We start from the raw sequence: 14,016 nt of genomic DNA, 5'->3' as shown, positions 1-14,016 counted from the left end.
GTACATGCAGTGACGCAGTAGAAGAAGCATGCATTTGTGTCAGATTGTTTTCGCATTCAAATGTGACCGTTTCTGACCGAGGCTAAGTCGGTTTCTTTTCATGTCATGTGAAAGCAGGGAATCATAGCTTCAAATTGACATATTGGTTGTTCAGGTCCACCCTAACATTACACCTAGCTACATTTATTTCATATTTACATGTCAATTTCAGCTCTGACATATTTCAGACATGCTAGTATCAGTAGTATGTGAAGAGTCTGCCTGTGCTATTAACTCATTTTGGATTAAAACAAAAAAAAAATCGCCTCCTAAAAAAAACAGACAATCGTACCTTCTCTATCTGTGTGGGAACATATAAAACATATAAATGTATGATTGTCTTGTAAAACTAGGAGCAGAAGTTAAATGACTGAATGTAAAATGAAAACGTGATGTTTCAAGTTATGTCTGCTGGCATTAATGACAACTTCGACTCTGTCTGTCTGTCTGTCTGTGTCTGTCTACATGTCTGTCTGTCTGTCTGTCTGTCTGTCTGTCGGTTCATCCAGAATGCTAGACATCATAATGTGATGATGATGAATTGATGATGATGGGAACATTGTCACGTCATCACATCCAGCAAACACGCAGTCATGACAGTGACTAACACCACCAGAAAACTCCAAAGAAAGAAAGAAAGAAAGAAAAAGAAAGAAAAAGAAAGAAAGAAGGAAGGAAGGAAATAATTCAGATGGACAGAAAATGAAACAGCATGTCTTTCTTTCTTTCTTTCCTTTTTCTTCTTTCCTTTGGTTTTGGCTATAGGCTTCCCTCTATAAGGTTTTTATTGCATTGTTTTCTTCATATTTTCCTCTCTCCTCTCCTCGTCTTGTCTCTGGCTGTGAAACCACAATCCCAGAAACGAGACCACGAGACCACCAGCGGTCCAGCAGTCCTAGTGCTGGAATTCCATTCACACTCCTCTCTCTCTCTCTTTCGCTCTCTCTCGCTCTCTCTCTCTCTCTCTTTCTCTCTCAGACTCTCTCTCTCTTTCCCCATCCCTCCCTCCCTCCCTCCCCCCTCTCTCTGCGCTTCTTCCTCGTCGTCCCGCCCCCTAGACGAGCGGACGCGACGCTGATTGGTTAGACCCCCGCATGGCGTCCCGCCCCGGCCGGCCTCTCATTGGCCCAGGCCTGTTTCCACATGTAAAATCTCGCAGCCAATGCGGTTCATTCCAACGCGGCCAGTGCCGGTAAAAGGCTGTCTCGCAGACCGGACGTCCATTCATCTCCAGAGAGAGAGACACACACACGCATTATCATACATATACAGACACAGTTATGAGCTAATGTTGGGAACACAAGAATGATGTGGTAAACACAACACAAGTTGTCGCGCTGAGCTTCCTCTTTATAGAAAATGCATTTTCCTTCCACTTTTTTGTTGACATCTCTTTCCGTATCGCAACAACGGCACGTTCCTTCTCGACGCGCAGTGATGAAACACCCGAGAGACGTTTAGAGAGAATATATATATATAAAAAAAGGTCCCGAATGATCCCGTGTGTGAAGCTTTTAAAAAGGTGGCCTGCAGCCAGCTGTTGAGGTGGTTTTGCGGTGTCTTTTTTTTTTTAAGCGGGTGAATGTCGGTGTTTAACGGGACGAACTGAGAGAGAGAGAGAGAGAGAGAGACGCGCCGCGGGACCGTTCCTGCGCTCCGCTCCGGACCTCCGAATGACGCTCAACAACAGTTCACGAGTTGAGGAGTCCACAACTGCTGCTGCTGCACACCAGAGATTTACTGTCAAATAATAACCGAGAAACAAATACAAAAGAAGAGTTAGAAGACCCAGTGGACCGACCGGCTGTTTGAGACTCTCCAATCAACTTTATTTTCCAAGGAAACTATAACTATAAAGGCTTACAAATGGTGTTTCTGTGGGACGCAAAATACGGTACTATTATTATTATTATTATTATTATTATTATTATTATTATTATTATGTAGTCGTATATTTTTTACATTGAAAGGACTCATCGCAAACGCAGACTAAACTATGTGTCGCCATAAAAAAAGTAAAACGCTTGTGAAATATTTAGTTTTACATTCTTTCGGAGCATGATGCGATGCGACTCAATATAACTCATGATGACGAATCATATCATGATTCATAAGTGGAGGTATAGTGTGGGGATGGAACGGTTCAAATGTCCTAATAAAATATAAATATACTGTATATGAGAAGAGGCTGCCCTCCACTCAATTTAGAGCCGTTTCAAATGAATCAACTATTTTGCTACCAAGGAGAGAAAGAGCGAATTAAGGATAAGGGTTGACATTCCGTCAGGTCAGGGACTTCTTAGGTAAAACATATATAAAACGTATATGGGAGAATCCTTATAATTGGTTGCCTGAATTTTTACTATAGGTATATAGGCTATACTGTACTGTTAATTGGGATTGAGTAAACTATATGTTTTCTCGACTTTGAGGAGATTGGAGTCTGTGCGTGGGTGTGTGCCGTGGCCGTGCAGGGTAAACCAGTCAGTTTCCTTATTGTGTGGTTAAGATTTGATGGCCAACGTGTGGTTCATCAGTCTTTGCTGCTGCCGTGGGTATAACGTTTTACATCTGGCTGCTATAGATGTGGTCGTGAGATTGCGGTGCAGTTTATACACAGTTGTGATGACTGCATGTGCGGTGTGTGTGTGTGTGTGTGTGTGTGTGTGTGTGTGTGTGTGCGCGCATGTGTGTGTGTGTGTGGCAGTTATTTTGTTGTTCTCTTTATTAACGTTTATAAACGTTGATAGAACTTCCCCATCAACTAGTTCTATCTCTCTCTCTCACACACACACACACACACACACACACACACACACACACACGTGTTACTTTTAATCTGCATGTAAGACCTGCCTCTATGTTAAATGGGCATTTAAGTATAGGCTAAATATATATATATATATTCATCTGCAAAACTATGAAACTCTACTTCTTAAAATAATACCAATCGTCTGTGACTGCAGCCCGGTGTTGACTTTAAATGGCTCAGATCATATCTGACAAAAATAATGAATCGATAGGAAACATAATCCCCATAAGCAATAATCCTCCTGTTTATAGCCGTGCAGTTCCTTCCTGACCTCACCGTTTCCACTTTCTTGTCTCCAGCATTGACACATAGTCCATGGGCTACTTGTATACGTATTGACAGGTTCAAATGATACAGATCAGGGGTGGGCAACTTTGACGATGGAGAGGGCCACTATATTTATACAGTGACTCCAGAGAGAGGGCCACATTGCATATTACGGTCGTAGCAAAAATAACTGATCTACAAGCTCAAAACACGTCGCGTTTTGACCTTGTAGATCAGCAATTTTTTGCTATATCTGAATTTAAATCCTGAATTTTTTGTTGCTATTTTGGAATTGGAATCTTGAAAAGTATTTTAGACTGAAGTAATTCAAGCGGGTCATGCTTGCATGATTGGAATTATAACAGAAATTAAATAAATGCTATTAAAACCGGCAGGAAAGCATCATGTGTATTTTTTATCTTTGCGTTGGCTAATCAAAAATAGCAGATGTACGAGCCCGCAAGCGTGTCACTTCGTGCTTGTAAATTTTTTAACATTTGTGTACAAATCTTGCAAGTGTGAGAACTGCTGATTTAGAAGGCATTCGTAGAATCGGCCTCGGGTCCCAATGTGTTAGAACACACCCATATCCTCTTTATGCTGTGAAAGGGGCTCAAGAGTTGTGACACTTAAAGGTCAGATGTTGTAAATCCAGTGAGTTTGCAATGATCATTGCGGCTCCTGACAGTATGCAGAGCAACAACCGTGTTGGGTTTAGGAGTGTAAAAGCACTCCAAACCGCCACCATGAGGCATCGATTGTGGCTTGGCTGACTGACAGGCCGGCCGTCAACCTGAGGGAGACGGACAGACGGACAAATAGGCCCACGGACTGACTGACTGACAGAGAGTGATTATGAAATAGACAGACAAATACAACCACACAGACTGACTGACACAGAGTCATTACAACAGACAACAAAGACACATACAGTATACCCACAGTTATTATACAGACAGACGCACGCACACACACACACACACTCACACAGACAGGCAAATATAAGCGCACACAGTGAGGTGGGAACTGGCAGACATGACAGACAGATGCACAGAAAGATTGGAGACATTGGCAGACAGACAGACTGACAGACAGACAGACCGTGAAATCATGTGGTGGTGTCTTTATTATATTCTGTTTCCCATGCTTTGATACGCTTCCTCTTTTAGCCTACATTGACCTCCCTTATGGTCATTTGATCGTATATGTTGTGATGTCATTATATGTCTGTCTTAACCTCAATGTGGTTTCCCCTCGTCTGTTAAAGTGCATTGGGGTTGATTTCCCTTTGGCCCGAAGAGGGAGAGAAATAGTAGGCGCGGTTTGATTTGGATTCAGTGAAAAATAACTTGTGCGGTCAGGCCACGTTTGTAGAAGAATAGTTCATATTATTGAAGTTAATTGAATGTGATGTTCTTCATGGGCAAGGATTGAAGGGGATTTTTAAAGAAATGGACACACCACACATGTGTGGTAGAATTGTACACGTTCTGTGTCACGAACACACTTTAATTGGTTCACACACACACACACACACACACACACACACACACACACACACACACACACACACACACACACAAACATCAAATGTGAGTGCATGCAGTGGTGGAAAGTAACTAAGTACATTTACTAAGTAGGCTACTGTACAATTTTGATGTATTCTTTTTTACTTTGCTGGAGTATTTCCAATTTCCAATACTTTTACTTCTATACTCCACTACATCTCGGATCCAAATATTGTATGTTTACTCCACTACAATTATTTGAAAACTTTTTGTTATACATTTCGCACATACGTTATGCACTTCAGCCTGATATTCTTTTCGTCCATTTGAAAATAGCAGATCTACAAGCTCACATTGCATCACAATGCAACTAATTGTGAGCTTGTATATCTGCTATTTTCAAAAGATGTTTATACATTTGAAAAACGTGCAATGGGACATTCTGTATAATGAGTATACTTTTACTTTTGGCACTTTAAGTACATGGTGCAAGTATACTTTTGATTACAGGACTTTCACTTGTAATAGAGTAGGCCTACTTCTGCATGGCAGTACTTAAGTTTATAGCCTCGCGGTTCCCAGGCTTTTATTTTCGTTCGCATTCGAGTACGTTTATACTGTATTCAGGTCCGTTTCAATATCTCTCTCTCTCAATTCAATTCAATTTCAAAAGGCTTTATTGGCATGATAAATATGTTCTACATTGCCAAAGCATACATACAACAAAACAAAAGTCAACATTGCGCACACCGAGACAACAACTCTCTGCGCACACAGAAACAACAACAAACATCCCAACAATAATGAACAACAAGCAATACAGTAACAATGAAAATACATTAACAAACGTAAACATAACAGCAACTTAATGACCCTGTTCAGACAGATATACCTGTCTCTTCTGTCCACTGGCTGTCCCTCAGTTGATGACAACTCCACACATATTTTGCTGCCAAACTGTGCATTTGGACTGTTCTCCCAGAACATATTGGAGTGATGAGTTATTAATGGTGGATTCAAATTCTTTATATTTTTCTTTAAATTTAGGGAAGAATGATTCTCTGATGTCTTTATATTTTTCTCTCTCTCTCCACAGACCCGGCCCCGGGTCGTCGGTTCACCCCCCCGTCCACCACCCTCTCGTCCGGGGGAAAGATGGCCGAGGGGCTGCCCCTGGGCGCCCAGGAGGCGGGAGCTGGCGCCGCCCTGGTGGGGAAGCTGCGCATGGCCGACCATGGCATGGTGGAGGTACGATAATGCTGTGCAAATCAGGAATTAATATTATACGTGTAAAATAAACGTATTTGACTGTTTTAATATAGTTTTTTAATGTAATCTATTGATAATTTATAATACAATAATATTATATAATTTAATCAACAGCGATTATAGATCAACAATATTACTTTAACTTCTTATTATGTATAATAGCCTAAATGCTACTGCATGAAATAAGGAACAACACATATTTACTATCTTGATTCATGATCACTCATGAGATATTACAACACAGGACATTTGCAAGCCTTAATTAGGAAATAGAAAGTAACGAACATGTGTGTGTGTGTGTGTGTGTGTGTGTGTGTGTGTGTGTGTGTGTGTGTGTGTGTGTGTGTGTGTGTGTGTGTGTGTGTGTGTGTGTGTGTGTGTGCGTGTGTGTGTGTGTGTGTGTGTGTGTGCGTGTCTTCCAGGTGATATCGGACCATCCGGGGGAGCTGGTCAGAACAGACAGTCCCAACTTCCTGTGCTCCGTTCTACCCACGCACTGGAGGTGCAACAAGACCCTGCCCATCGCCTTTAAGGTGCGGCACGTGTGTGTGTGTGTGTGTGTGCGTGCGTGCGTGCGTGTGTGTGTGCGTGCGTGTGCATGCGTGTATACGACATATTTGATATACAGGCTCTCAACGTGTCGCCTATTTTCGTGGGGCTTAAGTGGTGACTCATTCTTTTGCCACCCACTATTTCTTTCTGAAATGACGCCTCAGCGGTATTGTCTGTGCTGTGGGCGCATCGTCTTTCACAAAACCACAAACAGACGGATCAAATCGTGACTACAGTGTAATTAATCATGAATGTCATATTGTGAACCGTCGCTTGATTGTAAAAGTTGATTGAAGTGACACTCTTCGGGCTGAAATACACTAACTGGATAATTTTAAGGTCATTCTTGGATTGATTATGATTGTGATTATGATCCTTCATTTATCCTTTAACCCATTCTGAACGGGAACCCATTTTGGTGTTAGCATCATGTTATGCTTTATAGCTATTGAAAAATAGCAGATCTACAAGCTCGTAGCGCGCCACCGAGTGGCGCGCTACGAGCTTGTAGGTCTGCTATTATTTTTTTTAATCGCAGAACGACTGACATTTTTAGAATCTGATCTCAGGTCAGAATGGGTTAATCAGACCAGTGTGTGTGTCCAGTGGAAACCTCGTATGAATCTGATCTCAGGTCAGAATGGGTTAATTAATGAATCACGTGGTTGTTATTTACGCTTTCTTATAAAGTGCAACAGGAAGTGGAAGCCAGAGAGAGAGAGGAAGTCATCAACCGTCGGCGTCGACCACACAGTGAAACATGCAGTGCTAATTTAGCCATTTATAACTCTGAGTGTTTAAAAATGTCACATTTATATACAGTACACTCAGAATCACATTAGTGTGTGTGGGCGTTCATTAGTCTGGTTTGATACAAAATGTGTGGTTTGTGAATCGGTGGTTTGGAAGCCTTCTTTTAAAGGGGTTGCTGATTTCCTCATGGTCCTCATGGTACACTGTGAATGTGCTAGATGTGGGTGTGTGTCAATACTGTCCATATGCTGCCCTACGAAGCCAATAAAGTACAGTAACTACAGGAAACATTGACTGATATTGGGTTTAAAAGTGTCAAATGGTCAGCCAAATGAGATACCGGCAAAATAAGTGATATTACAATTTAAATATTTTCTTGGGGTAATTGTTAAGTATCCCCCAAAAATCACGAAAGCTAATTTGACCTTTGGGATACATCAAATAAGTCGGTGTGTCCAAACACACCCATAATAATTTGATTTGTTGCAGAATTTGCAATGGTTAATTATTTTATTATCTGAGTTGAACCTGCAAATCTGGAAAACACAGGGTTTCAACGCCCGGGTTAGATGAGATTCAACGCTGAGGAGGAGTAAACACAGTGATTGCAGTAGAGCATGACACAGAGAAAGCTGGAACTGCACGAAGAATCATTTACTAGTTTCAACAAACGGACCAAATGGACCAAATGGACCAAATCCAAAATCTCAAATCTGGAAGATTTAATACTGTAGTGTAGTGTGTGAAATACATGTGCATTCTACCCTCTCCGTTCACACATTCTCTGGATGTGTGTCCACGGGACAGCTGTGATTGTCCAAGTATATGACTAATGTTCACGAAGGATAAGTGTCTGCACGTGGCTCCTTTTTCTATCTGCAACACAACAAACCAAACCATGTTTTTCTCATGTTTCTTTCTGCCTTGTCAGCGAGTGCATCTTTTCTGTTGCGACAGTTGGTTATTATTAATAAACACGGCTGTCTTGTCATATATCTGCACGCAGAGCTGTCTGAGGCATAGCGTCTTGGTCGGTATCGATGCGTGTGTGAGTGTGTGTGTGTGTGTGTGTGTGTGTGTTATGGGTGGCTTTCATGCACTTTGGGACAAAATGCATTTGCAGAAAAGTAGCTTTTAGCAGCAGCACACAAAATTGATTGATTGAGTTGCATGCATTAGCGTGCTGGTGCATGTGTGTGTGTGCGTGTGCGCGCGCGCGTGTGTCTATGTATGAGAGAGAGAGAGAGTTATGGATCATTATGGGGTGTCATGAGCGGATGTCACTGCCTTTTACTGATAATGGATGATGGTTGGAGACGCAAACGCACGCACACACACACACACACACACACACACAAACACACACACACACACACACACACAAACACACACACACGCATGCTGCAATTGCAACCAGTATACAGTACAGTATTTTCTGAATTGCATGTTAACAACATCAACACATGCATGCAGTTGTGCATTTGCACCAACATTGTGCATGCACACACACACACACACACACACACACACACACACACGCACACACATAGTGCTGTCCGGTTGATCTGAGAGCTCCATAATTGTTTCCTCTCTCTTGTTTGTTCTGCTGGGTTGTTTTCATGCTCCATTGACACTAGTCTCTCTTGTCGAACCACTGTATGTATGTGTGTGTGTGTGTGTGTGTGTGTGTGTGTGTGTGTGTGTGTGTGTGTGTGTGTGTGTGTGTGTGTGTGTGTGTGTGTGTGTGTGTGTGTGTGTGTGTGTGTGTGTGTGTGTGTGTGTGTGTGTGTGTGTGTGTGTGTGTGTGTGTGTGTGTGTGTGTGTGTGTGTGTGTGTGTGTGTGTGTGCGTATGCGCGCGTACGTGCTTTTTACCCATGTGACTTCCAGGAGTGATAGTTAGTTTGTCAATTTTCTTGAAGCAACTTCCCTTTGACCAGCCAGAGCTCTTGTACCCCATAAAGACCAAAAAGAAAATGTAAATACTATGGCAGAAAATTTAGTTTTAGTTGCCAAAACATAGATAGTTATAGATGAAAAAGTAATGCTACAATTTATGAAAATGCTTGTCTTACTGACTGGAGTCCCCCAGGGCTCTATACTAGAGGACTTCCTGTTTTCGCTGTCATTGTTTGCCCCAGAATTGGGGCACTATGAGATCAAGTGGTTAGTGTTCATTTTGTAGCAATGATTCTAATGATGTGTCCTCTTTGGTGAGAGACAAGACTGTGTAGGAGAGACAGACAGTAGGAAAGCTGAGAGGGAGACCGTGTAGGAGAGACAGACAGTAGGAAAGCTGAGAGGGAGACAGTGTAGGAGAGACAGACAGTAGGAAAGCTGAGAGGGAGACAGTGTAGGAGAGACAGACAGTAGGAAAGCTGAGAGGGAGACTGTGTAGGAGAGACAGACAGTAGGAAAGCTGAGAGGGAGACAGTGTAGGAGAGACAGACAGTAGGAAAGCTGAGAGGGAGACAGTGTAGGAGAGACAGACAGTAGGAAAGCTGAGAGGGAGACAGTCTAGGAGAGACAGACAGTAGGAAAGCTGAGAGTGAGACAGTGTAGGAGAGACAGACAGTAGGAAAGCTGAGAGGGAGACAGTGTTGGAGAGACAGACAGTAGGAAAGCTGAGAGGGAGACCGTGTAGGAGAGACAGACAGTAGAAAAGCTGAGAGGGAGACAGTGTAGGAGAGACAGACAGTAGGAAAGCTGAGAGGGAGACAGTGTTGGAGAGACAGACAGTAGGAAAGCTGAGAGGGAGACAGTGTAGGAGAGACAGACAGTAGGAAAGCTGAGAGGGAGACAGTGTAGGAGAGACAGACAGTAGGAAAGCTGAGAGGGAGACAGTGTAGGAGAGACAGACAGTAGGAAAGCTGAGAGGGAGACAGTGTTGGAGAGACAGACAGTAGGAAATCTGAGAGGGAGACAGTGTAGGAGAGACAGACTCACAGACAGTAGGAAAGCTGAGAGGGACACAGTGTTGGAGAGACAGACAGTAGGAAAGCTGAGAGACAGACAGTGTAGGCGAGACAGACAGTAGGAAAGCTGAGAGGGAGACAGTGTTGGAGAGACAGACAGTAGGACAGCTAAGAGGGAGACGGTGTGACATTGTGAAATTTGACGATGTGGCCGGTGAACTTCACATACCAGAAGTGATATTTCTCTTTGCGTATATATAAAATATCCCTGTTTAACATGTGGAATAGTTAGCTGACAGGCATTTGGCTGCTCCTGCGTGTCAAATAGTGAACTTCTGCCAGAGCAAACATGAACCCCTGAATCAAGTGGAATTGTCAAACTACACATTATGGTCCAGAGACCACAGCTACGCCCGTCCGACCGCGTCTGTCCTGACCGTGACCTCGCCGCGTGTGTCGCTGGGTCCAAAATGTCAGACACAATGCACCGCGATGTACTGTACTGTACATCACTACTGTATACCGTAGCAGTGGTTCTCAAACGTTTTCTTGTGTCAAGGACCCCTAAATTGATACGTATGTGGGACGCGGACCGTCCATTTGAAAATGTTTCGTGCCACGTGACGGACCAGTGTTCATGTTTGAGTGTAACGGCCCTATTTTCGTCACTCCTAAACCCCTTACCCCTAAACGTCTTTGAATTGAACACAACAAATGTTTTCCAAAATACAAAAAAATAGTCAAAGACGTTTATGGATAAGGGGTAAAGCACTGGTGAAGACAGGGCCCTAATGGCCCTATCTTGGGGACGCCTTAAACCTTTATCCCTAAACGTCTTTTGCTATATTTTGCAATCTTGAAAAACATTTAAAAATATTTCAACTATAGCCGATCTACATAGACACATTATGAGCTTGTATAGATCAAGCTATTTGAACTATTTTAAAATGTTTCTCAAAATAGTAAAAAAAAAGAAAAAAGCCAAATAAGTTCATGGGTAAGGGGGGTGGCGCAAAGTCTTTTGAATACACCACGAAGTCATCTGAAATTGTTTAATCTTCGTGACTATAATTATGTGAAGGAATGTAAACTTTTTTTTAAGACTAAAGGAGTTCTTAACCCATTTTGGGCGGGAACCCCTTTTGGTATAAGCATTATACGTTATGCTTTAGCTATTGAAAAATAGCAGATCTACAAGCTCGTAGCGCGCCACCGAGTGGCGCGCTACGAGCTTGTAGGTCTGCTATTTTTGAAAAATCGAAGAACGACTGACATAGAAACATAGCTTTTTCAGAAAACCGTCAGGATGTAGAAGACAATTTTTAGAATCTGATCTCAGGTCAGAATAAAGTAATAAAAAAGGTCTCTCTCTCTCTCTCTCTCTCTGTGTCTCTCTCTCAGGTGGTGGGCCTGGGGGACGTCCCTGACGGTACGCTGGTGACGGTGATGGCGGGGAACGACGAGAACTACTCGGCGGAGCTCCGCAACAACACGGCCGCCGTCAAGAACCAGGTGGCTCGCTTCAACGACCTGCGCTTTGTGGGACGCAGCGGCAGAGGTACAGAGAGTGTACGCACACATGTGCTCACACACACACACACACACACACAAACACACACACACACACACACAAATACTACCGCATACATGCATACGAATGCATGTGCTCAAACACTCAAGCATGCACATACAGTATGCACATGCACACACACACTCTCCCTCTCTCCAACGGCTGTAAGACCACAGTTACTCCAAATCAGTCACAGGCAAATGCCCTGCCTTATCTATTTAAAACACCACACGTGTGTACATAGGCACGGACACACACACACACACACACACACACACACGTCACACACACACACACACACACACACACACACACACACACACACACACACACACACACACACACACACACACATTATGCAGAAACAACACAGTCATCTGCCACACCTGTGCGCAGACAATCATAAAGACACACACACACACTCACAAGAGCTCATACGCTCGCTCACTCACTCGCATGTTAGAATGCATGCGTGTTAGAATGCAAGTTTCCCACAGCAAATCAAACGCTTGAAGAATTCATTTTCCAAGTAGCGTCATTTTGTACCGCTGAATTACAGCACACGTCATCCCCAAAAAAGACGTCCCTGGCTGTTACAATAATATTTCAGTCGCACAGTGAGCGCGCTCTGTGGGAGGCTAATTTGTTTTCATGCAAATGAGCCAGTTGTCAGGGGTGCAGTAGGCCTCCATTTTCATTCAGCTTGTCTTGGTGTAACGTTTGAAAGGAGCTGAAAAATACCTGTGTTATGACAAATTACTTGTGTGAGTAATAGTGGTACTGTACTTAAAGTTGCTATAAGCAACATGTCAAAAAATTTAATGACATTTTTTAGTTGCAGCTGTAGTTTTGACAAAGTTTGTGAGCTTGTACATTGGCTAATTGATGGCACACAAGATAGGGCCCTCAGTGTCTGTACAGTACAGTAGGCCTAGAATACATATGTTTTTGTATGAGGTATACCGGTATGTACATTTGTTTCTGTATGAGGAAGTTGCCTTTCTGTGGCTTTTACCCAATATCTGGTAATTTGGTTCGATATAAATGAATGGAAACGTTTACAATCGGTTATAACTTGACTTTTTATATTTTATATTTTTTTGTCAGTTGTTAGTGTATTGATTAAAGTGGATTTATCTAAACACTATACATCCACACCATCAGATAGGGGGGGGGGGTTGGGGGAGTTGCACCACTCAGTTCACATGGGTGTGATTTTGTTTTATATTATATGATATATTTTTTGGCTTTTTCTGCCTTTATTGATAGGTTGAAAGTAGATTGACAGGAAATGGGGAGAGAGATGTGGGGGGGGGGGGGGGGGGGAGACACACAGAAAAGGCTGTGTGTGTGTGTGTGGGGGGGGGTTTGGATGATTTCAGGACTTAGTCATCGTCAGTCAAACTTCCCCGTTTTTCACAAGCACTTCACACAGACATGCAACCGCCCACACACACACACGCACACACACACACACACACACACACACACACACACACACACACACACACACACACACACACACAGTGTGGTGAAATACGGACACTCATGTGGTTAAGAACAAATTCACCCACACCCAAACACACCCGCCCATAGAGACATCCACGGTACACAACCCCCCCCCCCCCCCCTCTCTCTCTCTCTCTCTCTCTCTCTCTCTCTGTCAATCAAGATAAAACAATGTATGTACAAATATATATTGAATATAAATAGGAATAAAATAAACGTGTAAACAGAGCTGTGTTACATTAACACTTTGACTAGAGATGTCCCGATACTGTAATCGGTATCGGAAAAGTATCGGATTGGTCCTTATTTGGTCATATCGGTTCATATCGGTATCTGCAAATACAGTATGCCAGTCTAACCACAGGTCCGACACAGGGTAAGGGTTTGACACTATAGCAGGTAAATAAACATTTGGGGCATGTGGGAGTTTGCTTTGGAGTTGCCCAAACTGTGTGCACATTTGAGTGAGGAGTCTGCTATAAACACAACACGAGATAAGTCATGCTATGTTTTTAAAACTCTCCTTGGGTGATTGCAATCCGTGGGAAGTCTCTGATGTCTTGGTACAGTGGGCAGACAGTTAGGAAGTGTAGCTCACTCTCTACCTCGTTTTGTGTGCAGTGGGTGCATAGTCTCTCTCTCTCTCTCTCTCTCTCTCTCCCTTTGCTGCGTTTCACCACCCCATCCCTCTCCCCATTTCCTGTCACACTACTGTCTACCTATCAATAAAGGCATAAAAAGCCCCAAACAATATCTTTTAAAAAACTAAAAAGGAATGGAGATAAGAGACTTCTGCCTAGTCCTATATGAGGCGAGGTGAGACT

The 14,016-nt window shown here is 43.0% G+C and overlaps 1 protein-coding gene across 2 annotated transcripts in view; it reads left to right on the top strand.

Moving 5' to 3' along the window:
- Nucleotides 1-1,584: 1,584 nt before the first annotated feature.
- runx1 (RUNX family transcription factor 1) overlaps nucleotides 1,585-14,016 on the top strand; it is a 28,530-nt gene continuing 16,098 nt past the window's right edge. For both annotated transcript variants that reach the window (XM_083758321.1, XM_083758320.1), the window contains exons 1-4: nucleotides 1,585-1,933; nucleotides 5,723-5,874; nucleotides 6,318-6,428; nucleotides 11,515-11,671. In XM_083758321.1, coding sequence (XP_083614447.1) covers nucleotides 1,906-1,933; nucleotides 5,723-5,874; nucleotides 6,318-6,428; nucleotides 11,515-11,671 — 448 coding nt within the window. In that variant the 5' untranslated portion in view covers nucleotides 1,585-1,905. The remainder of the gene's footprint in view (nucleotides 1,934-5,722; nucleotides 5,875-6,317; nucleotides 6,429-11,514; nucleotides 11,672-14,016) is intronic.

This window comes from Protomyctophum parallelum (genome assembly GCF_964188405.1).
Source record: "Protomyctophum parallelum genome assembly, chromosome: 23".
NCBI lineage: Eukaryota > Metazoa > Chordata > Actinopteri > Myctophiformes > Myctophidae > Protomyctophum > Protomyctophum parallelum.
Note: the sequence above shows the minus strand (reverse complement) of the source record. Positions and strands in the feature narration are given on the sequence as shown.